The sequence below is a fragment of the Oncorhynchus mykiss genome, chromosome 24 (assembly GCF_013265735.2).
Source record: "Oncorhynchus mykiss isolate Arlee chromosome 24, USDA_OmykA_1.1, whole genome shotgun sequence".
In the NCBI taxonomy this organism is placed as follows: domain Eukaryota; kingdom Metazoa; phylum Chordata; class Actinopteri; order Salmoniformes; family Salmonidae; genus Oncorhynchus; species Oncorhynchus mykiss.
Genome location: NC_048588.1, coordinates 32405982 through 32426030, shown reverse-complemented (window position 1 = coordinate 32426030; position 20049 = coordinate 32405982). Strand labels below are relative to the sequence as shown.

General features: G+C 44.7%; 1 protein-coding gene across 1 annotated transcript in view; it reads right to left on the bottom strand.

Moving 5' to 3' along the window:
* Positions 1-239: 239 nt before the first annotated feature.
* The window catches only part of LOC110503398 (guanylate cyclase soluble subunit alpha-2-like), a 59618-nt gene continuing 39808 nt past the window's right edge, over positions 240-20049 (bottom strand). Inside the window, exons 5-9 of the mRNA XM_036961757.1 lie at positions 17611-17823; positions 17113-17385; positions 14140-14283; positions 5367-5521; positions 240-4338 (exon numbers count right to left, since the gene is read on the bottom strand). Coding sequence (XP_036817652.1) covers positions 4119-4338; positions 5367-5521; positions 14140-14283; positions 17113-17385; positions 17611-17823 — 1005 coding nt within the window. The 3' untranslated portion in view covers positions 240-4118. The remainder of the gene's footprint in view (positions 4339-5366; positions 5522-14139; positions 14284-17112; positions 17386-17610; positions 17824-20049) is intronic.

Here is a 20049-nt window from a genome sequence, read left to right as displayed (position 1 = left end):
GTTGGAGGTCCTGACGAATCGTGTCCAGATAAAGCGTCCGGAGTGAAAAAGTTGAGGGAAAAAAAATATAAACGGTAATTAAAAAGTAAAAACCGTAAATTTGTCAGGTTGCAAAACAGGTTGGCAACAAAACGCACAGCAACTCGAAAACAAGTCTGCAAGTTGTGACCGGAAATACAGCCCATCAATGGCTGTACCCCTGTCCATCATGTGATGAACATAATAAACTGAACACATTCTTCATTTTTAAACATATCTGCTGATTTTTATTGACGACTTATTTGACAGAGGATGTGCCTTACAACTCAGTCATTCAACAGATTTCAACGTGTTTCCAACCAGATATATCAGTAATGTTATTTATAGGCCTAGATAACAGACGACTCAGACATGTCAAATCATTTCACCAAAAAAAGAAAAAAGTCAACAGAAATGTGAATGTACTCATCTAAACTTGTGAATAATACCAACAAGTACAACATAGAATGATATTTAAAATTGAATATTTTCTGTTGAATTATTAAATATTTCTAAATTGTACATATTTAATATAGATATAGGCCTTTTTACATACAAGTTATTTTGTACAGAGTTTAATGCAATAACAGATCCACAGGTTATCTTACACTTACTTCTCGCTCGCTCGGACACACGCACACACACTTGTGTTTTTACAGGTTATCTTACACTTACTTCTCGCTCGCTCGGACACACGCACACACACTTGTGTTTTTACAGGTTATCTTACATGGTGAAGTTCTTTGGTGTAGAACTCCAACATGGGATGGAACATTTGATTATGATGCTGTTGGTGTAGAACTCCAACATGGGATGGAACATTTGATTGTGATGCTGTTGGTGTAGAACTCCAACATGGGATGGAACATTTGATTATGATGCTGTTGGTGTAGAACTCCAACGTGGGATGGAACATTTGATTATGATGCTGTTGGTGTAGAACTCCAACGTGGGATGGAACATTTGATTATGATGCTGTTGGTGTAGAACTCCAACATGGGATGGAACATTTGATTATGATGCTGTTGGTGTAGAACTCCAACGTGGGATGGAACATTTGATTATGATGCTGTTGGTGTAGAACTCCAACGTGGGATGGAACATTTGATTATGATGCTGTTGGTATAGAACTCCAACATGGGATGGAACATTTGATTATGATGCTGTTCGTGTAGAACTCCAACGTGGGATGGAACATTTGATTGTGATGCTGTTGGTGTAGAACTCCAAGATGGGATGGAACATTTGATTATGATGCTGTTGGTGTAGAACTCCAACGTGGGATGGAACATTTGATTATGATGCTGTTGGTGTAGAACTCCAACATGGGATGGAACATTTGATTATGATGCTGTTGGTGTAGAACTCCAACATGGGATGGAACATTTGATTATGATGCTGTTGGTGTAGAACTCCAACGTGGGATGGAACATTTGATTGTGATGCTGTTGGTGTAGAACTCCAACGTGGGATGGAACATTTGATTATGATGCTGTTGGTGTAGAACTCCAACATGGGATGGAACATTTGATTGTGATGCTGTTGGTGTAGAACTCCAACATGGGATGGAACATTTGATTATGATGCTGTTGGTGTAGAACTCCAACGTGGGATGGAACATTTGATTATGATGCTGTTGGTGTAGAACTCCAACGTGGGATGGAACATTTGATTATGATGCTGTTGGTGTAGAACTCCAACATGGGATGGAACATTTGATTATGATGCTGTTGGTGTAGAACTCCAACGTGGGATGGAACATTTGATTATGATGCTGTTGGTGTAGATCTCCAACATGGGATGGAACATTTGATTATGATGCTGTTGGTGTAGAACTCCAACGTGGGATGGAACATTTGATTATGATGCTGTTGGTGTAGAACTCCAACATGGGATGGAACATTTGATTATGATGCTGTTCGTGTAGAACTCCAACGTGGGATGGACCATTTGATTGTGATGCTGTTGGTGTAGAACTCCAAGATGGGATGGAACATTTGATTATGATGCTGTTGGTGTAGAACTCCAACGTGGGATGGAACATTTGATTATGATGCTGTTGGTGTAGAACTCCAACATGGGATGGAACATTTGATTATGATGCTGTTGGTGTAGAACTCCAACATGGGATGGAACATTTGATTATGATGCTGTTGGTGTAGAACTCCAACATGGGATGGAACATTTGATTATGATGCTGTTGGTGTAGAACTCCAACGTGGGATGGAACATTTGATTGTGATGCTGTTGGTGTAGAACTCCAACGTGGGATGGAACATTTTATTATGATGCTGTTGGTGTAGAACTCCAACATGGGATGGAACATTTGATTATGATGCTGTTGGTGTAGAACTCCAACATGGGATGGAACATTTGATTGTGATGCTGTTGGAAAGCCAACATGGGATGGAACATTTGATTATGATGCTGAGGGTGTAGAACTCCAACGTGGGATGGAACATTTGATTGTGATGCTGTTGGAAAGCCAACATGGGATGGAACATTTGATTATGATGCTAATGGTGTAGAACTCCAACATGGGAAGGAACATTTGCTTGTGATGCTGTTGGAAAGCCAACATGGGATGGAACATTTGATTATGATGCTGTTGGTGTAGAACTCCAAAGTGGGATGGAACATTTGATTGTGATGCTGTTGGAAAGCCAACATGGGATGGAACATTTGATTATGATGCTGTTGGTGTAGAACTCCAACGTGGGATGGAACATTTGATTATGATGCTGTTGGTGTAGAACTCCAACATGGGATGGAACATTTGATTGTGATGCTGTTGGAAAGCCAACATGGGATGGAACATTTGATTGTGATGCTGTTGGAAAGCCAACATGGGATGGAACATTTGATTGTGATGCTGTTGGAAAGCCAACATAGTCTCAATGGGGTGACTGACTGATTATTTTGTTTAATTTTTTATCTTTAATAGTTTAACCTCACAGCTAAATCAATGACATCAAAAACCACTTCCAGCACAAATATGTTAGAATTGTATTTGATTGAAGCGGGCCATTTCTTATTGTAACAAGCCAATGTGTGTTTGTGTGTGTGAGAGAGAAATGAGGTTGGGGACTAGAGTGGTGACAGAGATAGGATCCCAAGGTTATTGCTCTAAAAACATAGAATGACGTAGAGATCTGGAATGACATAGAGTTAGAGTTAGAGACCCCCCCCCCCCCCCCCTTCCTATCCACACCTCGGTTATTAGAGTTGGTGGATGGAGGGGAGGGGGGTGGATGGATTTACGTGCTGTTTGCTCATGTCCATGGTTTAGTGTTGACAGATGGGCTGGGAGATGGATGCATTCAGCTAACTGAAAGAGAAAATGTCCGAACATCTCAGTGGTTCAGCTGCTAGCTGGACCGAAACAACATAGACTCCCCACAGTGACTGATTTGGGAGAGTCACACACATCACTGTGGGGAGTATCAGAGCTGCAGACCTCGTTCCATTTCCCTGTGTGTTCAGCCAGCTCACATGTTGGGGGTTTGAGAGTGTATGTCTGGAGTGTTCTAGTGAAGAAGGCACTGAGTTGTGAGCGTTGTTGATAATAACACAGTTCCTGCCATGCCCAGACTGACAGCCAGCCGTGGTATCCGTGGTTACAGTATACCTTGTTCTACAAGCAGAAGGCTTTAGTTAAGTTTTGAACTTGCTAGATTATTCTATTATATTGTCTCTGTTGATTTTGATGTTTTCCCTCCTCTTCTCTCAACCTTCAAAGTCTGGTTTGTGGTGGGGTTGCAGGGTAAAGGGAGGTTGCCCTTGGTAACTTGGTGAAGCGAGGAGTGTCTGTTTCTAAATGGAAAAGCGAGGGAGGTTGTTAAGAGGACTGCGTCCTGGTTTGGGGTAGGAGGGTATTGTCATCTCTAGTCTCCTATTTAAACATGGGGTAGGGTTTGGGCTATAGGTTTAGAGTTGTGTGTGTATGTTGATGCAATGTGTGTGTGTGTGTGTGTGTGTTGATGCAGTGTGTGTGTGTGTGTGTGTTGATGCAGTGTGTGTGTGTGTGTGTGTGTGTGTGTGTGTGTGTGTGTGTGTGTGTGTGTGTTGATGCAGTGTGTGTGTGTCTGTGTTTTGGGAGCCTATAGACTGGTCTCTCGCAGGAACATGGTGCCGATGCTGTAAGACACTTTCCTCAGGGGCTCTGGGGGGGCGGAACGGGAGCTTGTCAGGGAGGTGTGGCTATGGGAAGTCCCTCCCTCCAGGAAGTAGCATGTTCCCGGGATCTCCTTCGGAAAATTATCAGGAAGCTCCAACCGGGAACGAGGGACGAAAGAGAAGGAGCAATCGTCTTTCAGCAGCCTGGAGAGAGGGAAAGAAAGAGGAGTGAGATTTAAAAACACATGATGACTGTGTGTTATATTTGGCTGCAGAGTGGGATTTGGCTATTTCTCCAAACAGCAGTGACTCTCCAGGGAGTGATGTAGCCCTGTTCAGAATGAGATAAGGCCAATCACAAACCCAGGCATTATTCACAAGCTACAGTTGTGTGTTTGTGCTGCAGGGGGGTATCTGTACACACACACACACACACACACACAAGCAAGCAATTACACAGTGTGTACATATGCTGAGTCCACAGAGATATTAGCAGAGAAGGCAGAACACACACTGGATTTATTAATCACCATTCACACACACACACACACACACACACACACACACACACACACACACACACACACACACACACACACACAGGTTGGTTTAAATCTGCAACAATTAGCCCTCTGTGTCGTGCAAATAATTTGTGATTCTGAGAAGAGAACGTCCTTGACTGCAAAAATAGAGAGGTTTCCAAGGCAACGCTTTTGACTCACTGACTCACATAAGGGACACCATAGACGAGAGATAAGAAGGAGAGAGAGAGAAAGAGAGGGAGAGAGGGAGAGAACACTATGATCAGTTCTCATCACAAAGTGCCTCCACAGGCAGCGTTTGACTCAACATCAGAGTCACTGTGTGTGTGTGTGTGTGTGTGTGTGTGTGTGTGTGTGTGTGTGTGTGTGCGTGTGCGTGTGCGTGTGCGTGTGAGTGTGAGTGTGAGTGTGAGTGTGCGTGTGCGTGTGCGTGTGTGTGTGTGTGTGTGCTTGCGGCCGTGTGTTTATGACGTATCACAAATGCAGTGACTGTTTCTTACTCAAATGTCCTTAGAGACTGAAAGCTGCTCTTTTGCCATTCATTCTCCCCCCTCACACACACACACACACACACACACACAGACACACACACAGACACACACACACACACACACACACACACACACACACACACACACACACACACACACACACACACACACATACACACACACACACAGGTGTACTCACCAGTATGTGGTTGGGCTGACGTTGATGCATCGAGGGTGGCTCCCAGACTCAAACTTGCTGGCCAGTGTGACATTGTTGCCAAACAGACAGTACCTGGGCATCCTCACCCCAACCACCCCCGCCAACACTGAGCCTGTATGGATACCTATACGCAGCTGAAGGATGGAGAAGCAGAGAGTAGAGGGAGAAGCAGAGAGAGAGAGATATCAGTTGAACACTGTTTCAGTATAGGGCTGAGCTGAACACTGTTGGAGTTAGTAACATGACAAAACAGACCTATACACTGAGTATACTAAACACTAGGAACACCTGATATTGAGTTGCACCCCCCCCCCCCTCTCAGAACTTCCTCAGTTTGTCGGGGTATGGACTCTACAAGGTGTTGAAAGCATTCCACAGGGATGCTGGCCCATGTTGACTCCAATGCTTCCCACAGTTGTGTCAAGTTGACTGGATGTCCTTTGGGTGGTGGACCATTCTTATTACACATGGGAAACTGTTGAGCGTGAAAAACCCAGCAGCGTTGCAGTTCTTGACACAAACCGCTGCACCTGGCACCTTCTGCCATACCCTGTTCAAAGGCACTTAAATATTTTGTCTTGCCCATTGACCCTCTGAATGACACACATACACAATACATTTCTCAATTGTCTCAAGGTTTAAAAATCCTTCTTTAACCTGTCTCCTTCCCTTCATTTACACTGATTGAAGTGGATTTAACAAGTAACATCAATAAGGTATCATAGCTTTCACCTGGATTCACCTGGTCAGTCTGTCATGGAATTAATTATAAGTATATTATTATAGCTGGGATTTAAATGTGATCATCACACTTCAAACACACTCCATTGTAAGTCTGACACACAACACACAAACACACATCATCTCTAATGATCCACTTCAGTATCTCATCTCCACGGTTACTAACGGCACTGAGCACATGCCAGCACACTAATGTGGGTAACCTTGGCAATGAGAGAGAGCGAGAGCAGAGAGAGAGTGAAGAGGGGGAGGAAGAGAGAGCGAGGAAAACGTGAGGGCAAAGGTGTGCTATTCTGATCACACTGCTACAGAGATGGACAGATTGGTATTGGCTAGTTCTGATCACACTGCTACAGAGATGGACAGATTGGTATTGGCTAGTTCTGATCACACTGTTATAGAGATGGACAGATTGGTATTGGCTAGTTCTGATCACACTGTTATAGAGATGGACAGATTGGTATTGGCTAGTTCTGATCACACTGCTACCTACAGAGATGGACAGATTGCCAGATGTTATGAGGAAATAGTGAGGGGAGATAGATAGAAAGAGATGGAGAAGTAGAGACAAGTTAATGTGTTGTACTTTGATCTTTCTCTCATTGTACAAATGGACTCCCTCTCTGTTTCTCTGCCCCCTCTCCCCTCTCTGTTTCTCTGTCCCCCTCTCCCCTCTAGTTATCTGTCCCCTCTCTAGTTATCTGTCCCCTCTCCCCTCTCTGTTTCTCTGTCCCCCTCTCCCCTCTCTGTTTCTCTGTCCCCCTCTCACCTCTCCCTTCTCTGTCCCCCTCTCCCCTCTCTGTTTCTCTGTCCACCTCTCTCCCCTCTCTAGTTCTCTGTCCCCCTCTCCCCTCTCTAGTTCTCTGTCCCCCTCTCCCCTCTCTAGTTCTCTGTCCCCCTCTCACCTCTCTAGTTCTCTGTCCCCCTCTCCACTCTCTAGTTCTCTGTCCCCCTCTATGTTTCTCTGTCCCCCTCTCCGTTTCTCTGTCCCCTCTCCCCTCTCTGTTTCTCTGTCCCCCTCTCCCCTCTGTTTCTCTGTCCCCCTCTCCCCTCTCTAGTTCTCTGTCCCCCTCTCCCCTCTATGTCCCCCTCTCCCCTCTCTGTTTCTCTGTCCCCTCTCCCCTCTATGTCCCCCTCTCCCCTCTCTGTCCCCCTCTCCCCTCTCTGTCCCCCTCTCCCCTCTGTTTCTCTGTCCGCCTCTCCCCTCTGTTTCTCTGTCCCCCTCTCCCCTCTGTTTCTCTGTCCCCCTCTCCCCTCTGTTTCTCTGTCCCCCTCTCCCCTCTCTGTCCCCCTCTCCCCTCTCTGTCCCCCTCTCCCCTCTCTGTCCCCCTCTCCCCTCTATGTCCCCCTCTCCCCTCTATGTCCCTCTCTCTGTTTCTCTGTCCCCCTCTCCCCTCTCTGTTTCTCTGTCCCCCTCTCCCATCTGTTTCTCTGTCCCCCTCTCCCCTCTGTTGCTCTGTCCCCCTCTCCCCTCTCTAGTTCTCTGTTCCCCTCTCCCCTCTCTAGTTCTCTGTCCCCCTCTCCCCTCTCTAGTTCTCTGTCCCCCTCTCCCCTCTCTAGTTCTCTGTCCCCCTCTCCCCTCTCTGTTTCTCTGTCCCCCACTCCCCTCTCTAGTTCTCTGTCCCCCTCTCCCCTCTCTAGTTCTCTGTCCCCCTCTCCCCTCTGTTTCTCTGTCCCCCTCTCCCCTCTGTTTCTCTGTCCCCCTCTCCCCTCTGTTTCTCTGTCCCCCTCTCCCCTCTCTAGTTCTCTGTTCCCCTCTCCCCTCTCTAGTTCTCTGTCCCCCTCTCCCCTCTCTAGTTCTCTGTCCCCCTCTCCCCTCTCTAGTTCTCTGTCCCCCTCTCCCCTCTCTAGTTCTCTTTCCCCCTCTCCCCTCTATTTCTCTGTCCCCCTCTCCACTCTGTTTCTCTGACCCCCTCTCCCCTCTGTTTCTCTATCCCCCTCTCCCCTCTGTTTCTCTGTCCCCCTCTCCCCTCTCTGTTTCTCTGTCCCCCACTCCCCTCTCTAGTTCTCTGTCCCCCTCTCCCCTCTCTAGTTCTCTGTCCCCCTCTCCCCTCTGTTTCTCTGTCCCCCTCTCCCCTCTGTTTCTCTGTCCCCCTCTCCCCTCTGTTTCTCTGTCCCCCTCTCCCCTCTGTTTCTCTGTCCCCCTCTCCCCTCTCTAGTTCTCTGTTCCCCTCTCCCCTCTCTAGTTCTCTGTCCCCCTCTCCCCTCTCTAGTTCTCTGTCCCCCTCTCCCCTCTCTAGTTCTCTGTCCCCCTCTCCCCTCTCTAGTTCTCTTTCCCCCTCTCCCCTCTATTTCTCTGTCCCCCTCTCCACTCTGTTTCTCTGTCCCCCTCTCCCCTCTGTTTCTCTATCCCCCTCTCCCCTCTGTTTCTCTGTCCCCCTCTCCCCTCTCTGTTTCTCTGTCCCCCACTCCCCTCTTTAGTTCTCTGTCCCCCTCTCCCCTCTCTAGTTCTCTGTCCCCCTCTCCCCTCTGTTTCTCTGTCCCCCTCTCCCCTCTGTTTCTCTGTCCCCCTCTCCCCTCTGTTTCTCTGTCCCCCTCTCCCCTCTGTTTCTCTGTCCCCCTCTCCCCTCTCTAGTTCTCTGTCCCCCTCTCCCCTCTCTGTTTCTCTGTCCCCCTCTCCCCTCTCTGTTTCTCTGTCCCCCTCTCTCCCCTCTCTAGTTCTCTGTCCCCCTCTCCCCTCTCTAGTTCTCTGTCCCCCCTCTCCTACTTTACCCCCCCTCTCCTCTATCTCTCACTCTTCTGTGAGTCAGCACAGAGTCAGAACAGACCAATCAAAACACACTGCAGCTCTAAAGCAGCCAATCCCAACCGACAGCTGTGAGGTACATTGAACACGGTTCTCTAGACCATTGTGATGTTCTGTGTTCTGGAATATGTGATTTTAAAACAGTAATATGGATCAAAACTATCTCTCTCTCTTTCTCTCCTCCTCCTCTCTCTCCCTCTCCCCACCTCTCTCTCCCTCTCCCCACCTCTCTCTCTTTCATAGACTAGTTTACATAACATAGTGGTATTGGCTAGTTGTGAGCACGCTGACTGAAGAGCGTTTATCCGGCTGAAGTGGTTTGAACGAGCAGAGCATCTCTCCTCTTTTCCTCAGAGCAAGGGAACAAAGAATGAGAGAGAGAGAGAGAGAAAGAGAGAGACAGAGAGAGAGAGAAAGAAAGAGAGAGAGAGAGAGAGAGAGAAAGAAAGAGGGAGAGAGAGAGAGACAGAAAGATAGACAGGGCTACAGGGCATAGCTATGCCAGTCTATTTCTGGAACAATGGCCAGTGAATTAATCACAACTATAGGCCACAAACACAAACACACACAAGCACAGACACACACCAGACACACGCACACATATACACACAGACGCATAGCTACACGCATTTACATACACACACACACACACACATGCACACACATGCACACACATGCACACACATGCACACACACCAGACACACCAGACACATGCCCTCAGGTGCACAGACTGATACAGGCATACACATGCATGGCCACACGCATGCACACACACAACATTAGAATTGTGTAGTTGCCGTTTTTAAGGACAAAAGGACTCTCTTTCTCTCTTTCTGAAATGTCCTCTTCGCTGTATCAGAGTTAGAATGAATAGAGAGAAACAAATCATGCAGCTCTACAGACAGACAGATAGTTTTAACAGTGTTCCTTCTAGACAACCAACAGAGCTCTCCTTCAGAAGCCTGGTTTGAGCCAGGACAAACAGCACATTCAGAAAATATTCAGACCCCTTGACATTTTCCACACTTTGTTACGTTACAGCCTTATTCCAAATTGGATTTCCCTCATCAATATACACACAATACTCCATAATGACAAATGAAAAACAGGTTTTTATAAATTTGTGTAAATATATTAAAAATAAAAAGGGTCTGAATACATATTTATATCAGGTGCATCCTGTTTCCATTATCATCCTTGAGATGTTTCTACAACTCGATTGGAATTCACCTGAGGTAAATTAAATTGATTGGACATGATTTGGAAAGGCACATCTGTCTATATAAGGTCCCACAGTTGACAGTGTATGTCAGAGCAAAAAACAAGCCATGAGCTCGAAGGAATTGTCCGTAGAGCTCCGAGACAACATGGTGTTGAGGCATGAATCTGGGGAAGGGTACAGGGTTCAGCTAGTTCTCTACACAAACATGCAGCATTGAAGGTCCCCAAGAACACAGTGGCCTCCATCATTCTTAAATGGAAGAAGTTTGGAACCCCCAAGACTCTTCCCAGAGCTGACCGCCCTGCCAAACTGAGCAATCGGTGGAGAAAGGCCTTGGTCAGGGAGGTGACCAAGAACCCAATGGTCACTCTGACAGATCTCCGGAGTTCTTCTGTGGAGATGGGAGAACCTTCCAGAAAGACAACCATCTCTGCATCACTCCACCAATCAGACCTTTATGGTAGAGTGGCCAGACAGAAGCCACTCCTCAGTAAAAAGCACATGACAGCCCGCTTGAAGTTTGCCACAAGGCACCTAAATACTCTGAGACCATGAGAAACAAGATTCTCTGGTCTGATGAAACCAAGATTGAACTCTTTAACTTGAATGCCAAGTGTCACGTCTGGAGGAAACCTGGCACCATCCCTATGGTGAAGCATGGTGGTGGCAGCATCATGCTGTGGGGATCTTTTTCAGCTGAGACTAGTCAGGATCGAGGGAAAGATGAACGGAGCAACGCACAGAGAGAACCTTAATGAATACCTGCTCCACAGCGCTCAGAACCTCAGACTGGGGCAAAGGTTCACCTTCCAACAGGACAATGACCCTAAGCACACAGCCAAGACAATGCAGGAGTGAGCCTGGACTTTAACCCGATCTAACATCTCTGGAGAGACCTGAAAATAGCTGTGCAGCGACACTCCCTATCCAACCTGACAGAGTTTGAGAGGATCTGGAGAGAAGAATGGGAGAAACTCCCCAAATACAGGTGTGGCAAGCCTGTAGTGTCATACCTAAGAAGAGTCGAGACTGTAATCGCTGCCGACAAAGTACTGAGTAAAGGGTCTGAATACTTAAGTAAATGTGATATTTCAGTACTTTATTTATTTTTCAAAAACATCTAAAAACCTATCTTTGCTTTGTTATAATGGGGTATTGTGTATAGATTGATGAGGGGGGGACGACGACTATTTAATCCATTTCAGAATAAGGCTATAATGTAACAAAATGTCGAAAAGTCAAGGGGTCTGAATACTTTCCGAATGCACTGTATCCAGCTCACCATATAGCTGCATACAGTCACGACCAAAATTATTGGCACCCTTCGTAAAGATGAGCACAAAATACAGCATTAATAAATCATATAAATAATGAGCTGTATTGTATGGTCAAAAGTGCTAAATTATATTGTTTAATACAAACACAATTGCTCTAGAAACATATTCTGTTAAACAAGGAATACTATTTTTCTCAAAAAGATAGGGGCTCAAATAATTGAAACCCCATTTTTCTGTGAGTAATTGTGCTGGTATAAAATAATAGCATTTCCCCATGTTCAGTATTTGTATAATTTATTTTTAACACTCTTTTTTTACTCATCTCTATTAAGGTTGCCAATAATTTCGGTCGTGACTGTACATGTGATCCCCAGCACCCTTGTTGTCATGCCAATAGACAGAGACAGAGATTGTGTGAGGTTGGTTATTTTTATTGCTGATTGCCATAAATAGAAAGTCTAGGTTGAAGCATGCTAGAAGCCCCCCCCCCCCCCACACTCACACACACTCACACACACACACACACACACACACACCATGTTTGTATTGTCAGTGTTGACTCTGACAGCTGGATGTAACAGAAAAGAGCCTCTACCTATGGAGATGTGAGGAAGATAGACTGCCTGAACGTGACCTTCTCTGTAACACAATACAACCCAACACAAAGCTCATGTATTTCCTGTAACACAATACAACCCAACACAAAGCTCATGTATTTCCTGTAACACAATACAACCCAACACAAAGCTCATGTATTTCCTGTAACACAATACAACCCAACACAAAGCTCATGTATTTCCTGTAACACAATACAACCCAACACAAAGCTCATGTATTTCCTGTAACACAATACAACCCAACACAAAGCTCATGTATTTCCTGTAACACAATACAACCCAACACAAAGGTCATGTATTTCCTGTAACACAATACAACCCAACACAAAGCTCATGTATTTCCTGTAACACAATACAACCCAACACAAAGCTCATGTATTTCCTGTAACACAATACAACCCAACACAAAGCTCATGTATTCTCTGTAACACAATACAACCCAACACAAAGCTCATGTATTCTCTGTAACACAATACAACCCAACACAAAGCTCATGTATTTCCTGTAACACAATACAACCCAACACAAAGCTCATGTATTTCCTGTAACACATTAAAACAACAGCGTAACAGAAACAACCGGCATTAATTAGCCAAAAACAGCCCCTGCTGCCATGTCACGATTCTCCCATCACCATGGCAACGGCACACTACGCATTCCCATGTTCTATCCGTCACGTGACGACCGGTGTGTCGGCAATAAGTCAATTACACACATACGTGCTGTGATCACACACTGCAAGTATTATTATGCACACGGACATCCACAAACACTCATTTATTGTACACACACAAAAACACACACCCATTGTAGTGTCGGTCCGTGTGTGTGTGTGTGTGTGTGTGTGTGTGTGTGTGTGCATGCCGTGTGCTCCCTTCCTTGTGAAGACACGGTTCATCTCATCGTCAGTAAAGGGGAAGATGAGAGGGGCTCCATTGTCAGCATCTACAGCTGGTGAAGAACTTCCTTCCCAATGGGCCACGACGATTATAACACACACACATCTGGGACTGTCAGCCAGCCAATGGGACGAAGCAACTAGCACAACACAGCTAGCATGACACAAAACAACACAGCTAGCACAACACAACACAACACAGCTAGCACAGCACAACACAACACAGCTAGCTCAACACAACACAGCTAGCTCAACACAGCACAACACAACACAGCTAGCACAACACATCACAACACAGATAGCACAACACAGATAGCTCAACACAGCACAATAAAGCACAACATAACACAACACAGCTAGCACAACACAGCTAGCACAACACATCACAACACAGATAGCACAACACAGCTAGCACAACACAGCTAGCACAACACAACACAGCTAGACCAACACAGCACAATCTAGCACAACATAACATAGCACAGCTATCGCAACATAATACAACACAGCTAGCACAACACAACACATTACAGTGGGAGCAAATGAAGCATAGTCGGCAGAACAAGCAAGGAGGTGGGCAAAGCCAAGCACGAGCTAGCGAGATTCTTTTGACGTGTTGTAGCATGTATTCCATTAGGGAATGCCTCCTCTGTGAAGTGTGCATGTGCACAAACTCAATTCGACCTTGCACTCCTACTAAAAAACTGCTTTTAAACTTATAAAACTGAGTGCACTGTGTTCATAGCGGATTCTAGTTTTGGGAACAGAATTCTTTTTGAGATCAGATGTTTCATCAATGACAACTTGGCCCAGTTTCACCTAGTTCCATCCTCTCCCACTACCAGCGACTGGACTTCCTCTCACTACCATATTTGGTGGTAAGAAAACTTTCTAAATGGATGTTTCAGCTCTATAGCCACTGTGACATGTCTGGGTTACCCCTTCTGTCTGTGGCACAACACAGCACCGCACTGATAAGCTGATACATGCTTAAAATTCCAGGTGTAAACCACATATACATTTGAATGAGAAGAGAGACAGACAGTAGGAGGAGAGGGTGAAAAGAGAAAGAAAGAAAGAAAGAAAGAAAGAAAGAAAGAAAGAAAGAAAGAAAGAAAGAAAGAAAGAAAGAAAGAAAGAAAGAAAGAAAGAAAAAGAGGAGGAGTGAAAAGGGAGATAGAAAAGATGACAGAAAAAGAGAGTGAGGGAGATATAGCCCATCCCCTCTCCTGTGCCAAGCGAAGACTCACCTTGATGGACTTGCCGTCCGGCGTTAACACCTCCTCTGACAGCTCCATCATCTTCAGGGCCATGAGTGCGATTGGCTTGGCATGGCTGTCAATCTTCCGGTGGAGCCCGCCCGCAACACAGTAGGCGTCGCCTATAGTCTCAATCTATATGGGGATTGGAGAAGAGTCCATGAAGCCATGACGATTTCATTTGATTTGAGTTCTATACTTAATCAAATGTAAATATTTTCATAACATTTATCCTGGCAGGGTTATTGTCAGAATTAAAATAAACACTCAGACAAGCTGTACCTGACGACAAGAAACACAACTCTTATTTTCTTGGGACTCCTCTCCCCCTCCCCCTCCTCACATAGAGCAGGAAAATAGAGGGGGAGAGGAGAAAGTGGAGACGAGAGGAAATAGAAGTAGAAAGAGAGAAGGGGAAGAGTCAAGTAAAAAAGTAGAAGGTTGAGGAGAAAGGAAAGGATGGGTAAGAAAAGCTGTTGTATCTGTGCTGACTCAAACCCTGGCGAAGGACGAGAGCTGATGTAGTGCTAGACGGATGGAGGGATGGATAGAGAGCTGGCGGAGGACGAGAGCTGATGTAGTGCTAGATGGATGGAGGGATGGCTAGAGAGCTGATGTAGTGCTAGATGGATGGAGGGATAGATAGAGAGCTGGCGGAGGACGAGAGCTGAAGTAGTGCTAGATGGATGGAGGGATGGATAGAGAGCTGATGTAGTGCTAGATGGATGGAGGGATGGATAGAGAGCTGGCGAAGGACGAGAGCTGATGTAGTGCTAGATGGATGGAGGGATGGATAGAGAGCTGATGTAGTGCTAGATGGATGGAGGGATGGATAGCGAGCTGATGTAGTGCTAGATGGATGGAGGGATGGATAGAGAGCTGGCGAAGGACGAGAGCTGATGTAGTGCTAGATGAATGGAGGGATGGATAGAGAGCTGGCGAAGGACGAGAGCTGATGTAGTGCTAGATGGATGGAGGGATGGATAGAGAGCTGGCGAAGGACGAGAGCTGATGTAGTGCTAGATGGATGGAGGGATGGATAGAGAGCTGGCGAAGGACGAGAGCTGATGTAGTGCTAGATGGATGGAGGGATGGATAGAGAGCTGGCGAAGGACGAGAGCTGATGTAGTGCTAGATGGATGGAGGGATGGATAGAGAGCTGGCGAAGGACGAGAGCTGATGTAGTGCTAGATGGATGGAGGGATGGATAGAGAGCTGGCGAAGGACGAGAGCTGATGTAGTGCTAGATGGATGGAGGGAGTGATGGTTGTTAATGGACGCACTGGGCCTTGTTGTAATACCACTCTGTCAGGCAGCCAGTATTGACACAATGTTGTTAAGCACTGTTGCATTAGCCATTAATCAGTGTGTTTTTCCACCCGATACATATGCACGCACGCACACACACGCACACACACAGTGCTGATATAAAACACAACTTGATTGATCCTTGTATTTACCCACGGCAGCACCATTACTCAATTGCACTATACCTCTCCTATGTGGACAGATGACACATATCAGGGTTGGAGTCAATTCAGCATTTCTGAATGTAATCCAATTCAAACAATGAATTTCAATTTAATTTCAATTGGCCACACTCCACAGGAAGCATAATTTGAATTTAATTTGATTTGAGTCAACTGAGATGTGTAACATGAAAATCACATTCATTTGACAAATCTACCACTTATTAACACAACGAATACACATACCATTTGAAATATGTGTCACGTTCTGACCTTAGTTCCTTTGTTTTGTCTTTGTTCTAGTATGGTCAGGGCGTGAGTTGGGGTGGGCAGTCTATGTTCTTTTTTCTATGATTTGGGATTTCTGTGTTTGGCCTGGTATGGTTCTCAATCAGAGGCAGCAGTCAATCGTTGTCCCTGATTGAGAACCATACTTAAGGCAGCCTGTTTTCACGCCTGAGTTGTGAGTGATTATTTTCTGTTCTGTGTTTTTGCTTCACCGTTCAGGACTGTTCGTTTTATAGTTTTTGTTCAGTGTTCAGTATTCTCATTAAAACAATATGGACACTAACCACGCTGCGCAGTGGTCCTCCGATCCTTCCTACTACTCCTCGTCAGAGGAGGAAGAAGACCGTTACAATATGAGTTTTATTTGAACTCAAATATGTCAAACAGTTTGATCTAATGCATTATGGGAAAACATTTTGTTTCTGATATTTAAAAACATTTAAGGGAGTTATGAATTATTAAAGACAACCCACAATATGATCTTAGAGTATTTCTAGACCACTAATTATTTTTTACTGTTTTAGGAAAATGAGTTTTAAAGATGAAATGTTTCAATCTAATGCTAAATGGTATTGGTAACCAAGTCAAAATAAACATTGCTATGGTGATGTGTAGAATAAATAAGTCATTTGAAATTAATTTAATTAAATTCTACTTCCTTTAATTTGAATGCAATCTAAATTCTTCTTCCTGTGGGGTGTGGCCAATTCAAATTCAATTGAAATACAATAATTGAAATGGAATTAAAGAGCAATTCGTAACTCAATTCAGAATCGACCCAAACCCTGAAACATATAACAGCAAGCATGCACTGTTCAGTTTGTGACGTGAAACAGGTGTGTTCCCACCTTATACACATCTAGGATTCCACACTGGTAGTGAAACAGGTGTGTTCCCACCTTATACACATCTAGGATTCCACACTGGTAGTGAAACAGGTGTGTTCCCACCTTATTCACATCTAGGATTCCACACTGGTAGTCAAACAGGTGTGTTCCCACCTTATACACATCTAGGATTCCACACTGGTAGTGAAACAGGTGTGTCCCCACCTTATACACATCTAGGATTCCACACTGGTAGTGAAACAGGTGTGTTCCCACCTTATTCACATCTAGGATTCCACACTGGTAGTGAAACAGGTGTGTTCCCACCTTATACACATCTAGGATTCCACACTGGTAGTGAAACAGGTGTGTGTTCCTACCTTATACACATCTAGGATTCCACACTGGTAGTCGAAGCGTGTGTAGAGCTCGTTGAGCATGCTGATGACCTGCATGGGGGTACACTGGGCACACACTGCCGTGAAGCCCACGATGTCAGAGAACAGCATGGTGACATCATCAAACTTCCTGGCGGGGACAGACTCCCCCTGCCACAGCTTCTGGGCCACGTCACCAGGAAAGATGGAGTAGAGAAGGTCTACTGTCCTCCTCTTCTCCTCTTCTAGAGCTTGGTGTGTCTTTTCTAGAGTTGCCTGGGGAAGAGCACAGGGATAGAAATACAATTAATAGAATGGGGATGACGGAGTAGAGGTTTAGTGACCAACGCGTTTTCTCTTTTTCTGAAGCTGGATGAGTCGGCTGCTGAATGTCTACGTGACAGAATAATGAGTATGAGCACACGTGTATGTGTGTGTGACCGTGTGTGTGCACTTGTGTGTGTGTGTGTTTGTGCATATTGCATGTGTGTTTGACTGTACCTTTAGTTTGTCCATCCTGTTCTTGAGGCCGTCCTGTGCCTTGGCCTGCTGTCCCACCAGTATGACATCACGCGTGGCGTCGTGGATGGGGATGTCTGACAGGTAGAGGCCCCTGCCCATCAGCTCCTCCAGCTTGTCCACCCGGGGGGAACCCAGGAACATCAGAGTAGAGGATTCTGGGACATGAATCATCTGACCCTTCACCTCCATCACCTGGCAAAGAGAGAGAAAGAGCAAGAGAAAGAGAGAGAGAGAGAGGGTGTGGGGCAGAAGACAGGGAGAGGGGTTATTCATGCGATAAAGAGATCAATGGAATGCAGACTGTGGGGAATACAGAGCCTTCAGAAAGTATTCACACTCCTTGATTTTGTTGTGTTACAAAGTGAGATTAAAATTGATTTCATTGTCCTTTTGTTGTCAATGATCTACACAAAATACTCCAATGTCAAAGTGGAAGAAAAATGTGAAAAATTCAACACTACTATATGTTGATTAGATAAGTATTCAACCTCCTGAGTCAATACATGTTAGAATGACCTTTCGCAGCAATTACACCTTTCGGGGTACAGTCTCAGAGAGTGATCCACACCTGGATTGTGCAACATTTGCCCATTATTCTTTTCAGAAATGTTCAACCTCTGTAAAATTGGTTGTTGCTAAACAACCATTTTCAAGTCTAGCCATACATTTTCTAGAAGATTTAAGTCAAACCTGTAAGTCAGCCCCTCAGGAACATTCACTCTCTTCTTGGAAAGAAACTCCAGTGTAGATTTGGCCTTGTGTTTTAGGTTATCTTCTAGGATTTGGCCTGTGCTTATCTCTATTACGTCACTTTTTAATCAGGAAAATCTCCTAGTCCTTAACGATTACAAGCATACACATAACATGATGCAGCCACCACTGTGCTTGAAAATATGGAGAGTGGTACTCAGTAATTTGTTGTATTGAATTTGACCCAAACATAACACTTTGTATTCAGGACATAAAGTGAATTGCTTTGCCACATTTTTTGCAGTATTACTTTAGTGCCTTTGTAAACAGGGTGCATGTTTTGGAATAGTTTTTATTCTGCAAAGGCTTCCTTTTTTTGACTCTGTCAGTTAGGTTAGTATTGTGGAGTAACTACAATGTTGTGGAGCCATCCTTAGTTTTCTCTTGTCACAGTCATTAAACTCTGTAACTGTTTTAAAGTCACTCTTTGCCTCATGGTGAAATCCCTGAGTGGTTTCCTTCCTCTCCGTTAACTGAGTTAAGAAGGACACCCATATCTTTGTAGTGACTGGGTGTATTGATACACCATCCAAAGTGTAATTAATAACTTCACCATGCTCAAAGGGATATTCAATGTCAGCTTTTATTTATTTTTACCCATCTACCAATAGATCTACCAATGTGAGGCATTGGAAAACCTCCCTCTGATTCAGAGGGGTTTGGTTAAATGCGGAAGACACATTTCAGTTGAATTAATTCAGTTGTGCAACTGCTCAAGTGTCCCCATCTCCCTCTCCCTGGTCTTTGTGGTTGAATCTGTGTTTGAAATTCACTGCTCGACTGAGGGACCTTACAGATAATTGTATTTGTGGGGTACAGAGATGAGGTAGTCATTCAAAAAACATGTTAAACACTATTATTGCAGACAGAGTGAGTCCATGCAACTTATTATGTGACTTGTTAAGCACATTTTAACTCCAGAACGTATTTATGCTTGCCATTACAAAGGGCTTGAATATTTAGTGACTCAAGACATTTAAGCTTTTCATTTATTATTAATTTGTAAAAACGAAATTATAAAATCATAATTATGAAATGTGTGTTGGCCAGTGCCAAAAATGGAAATGTGATCAATTTCAGATTCAGGCTGTAACACAACAACATGAAGGGGCGTGAATACATTCTGTGGAGGCCCTGTAGAAGAAGGAAGCCGTCATTGGCATCAACTGGCCCACAATGTGGTTACTGAAATCTGATTTGACTACATTGGGCTGTTTTCCCTGTATTATTATTATATATATATAAATGCTAACCCTTTCTAAAAAGCTGGTAGCATAGCTAGCCAAACAGAAATTGGTGGTGGTAGTTTAAGTCATTTTTAAGTGTAATGCACTTGATTGGTGAAGATGACATCCATTGACATCCATACAGGCATTATACTCCAGTGTTTACCTCAACGTAGTGTGAAATACACATATAAACAGTAGGTTCAATTTAGGATCATGTTGATGGGCGGCAATGTAGAGATTCTGGATCTATCCCCCAAGGAGGGACACGTGGCGTTTCCATAACCTGATCTATAAACACAACCATAGAAATACTATTCAGAAACGTTAAGAGGAGGTTGTAGTCAAAACACAACAATGTTTTCAGAAGAACCTAATCCCCTTTACATTGGGATGTACTGCTGCACATTCCAACATAATCTAGGCAACAAATGAGATGTCC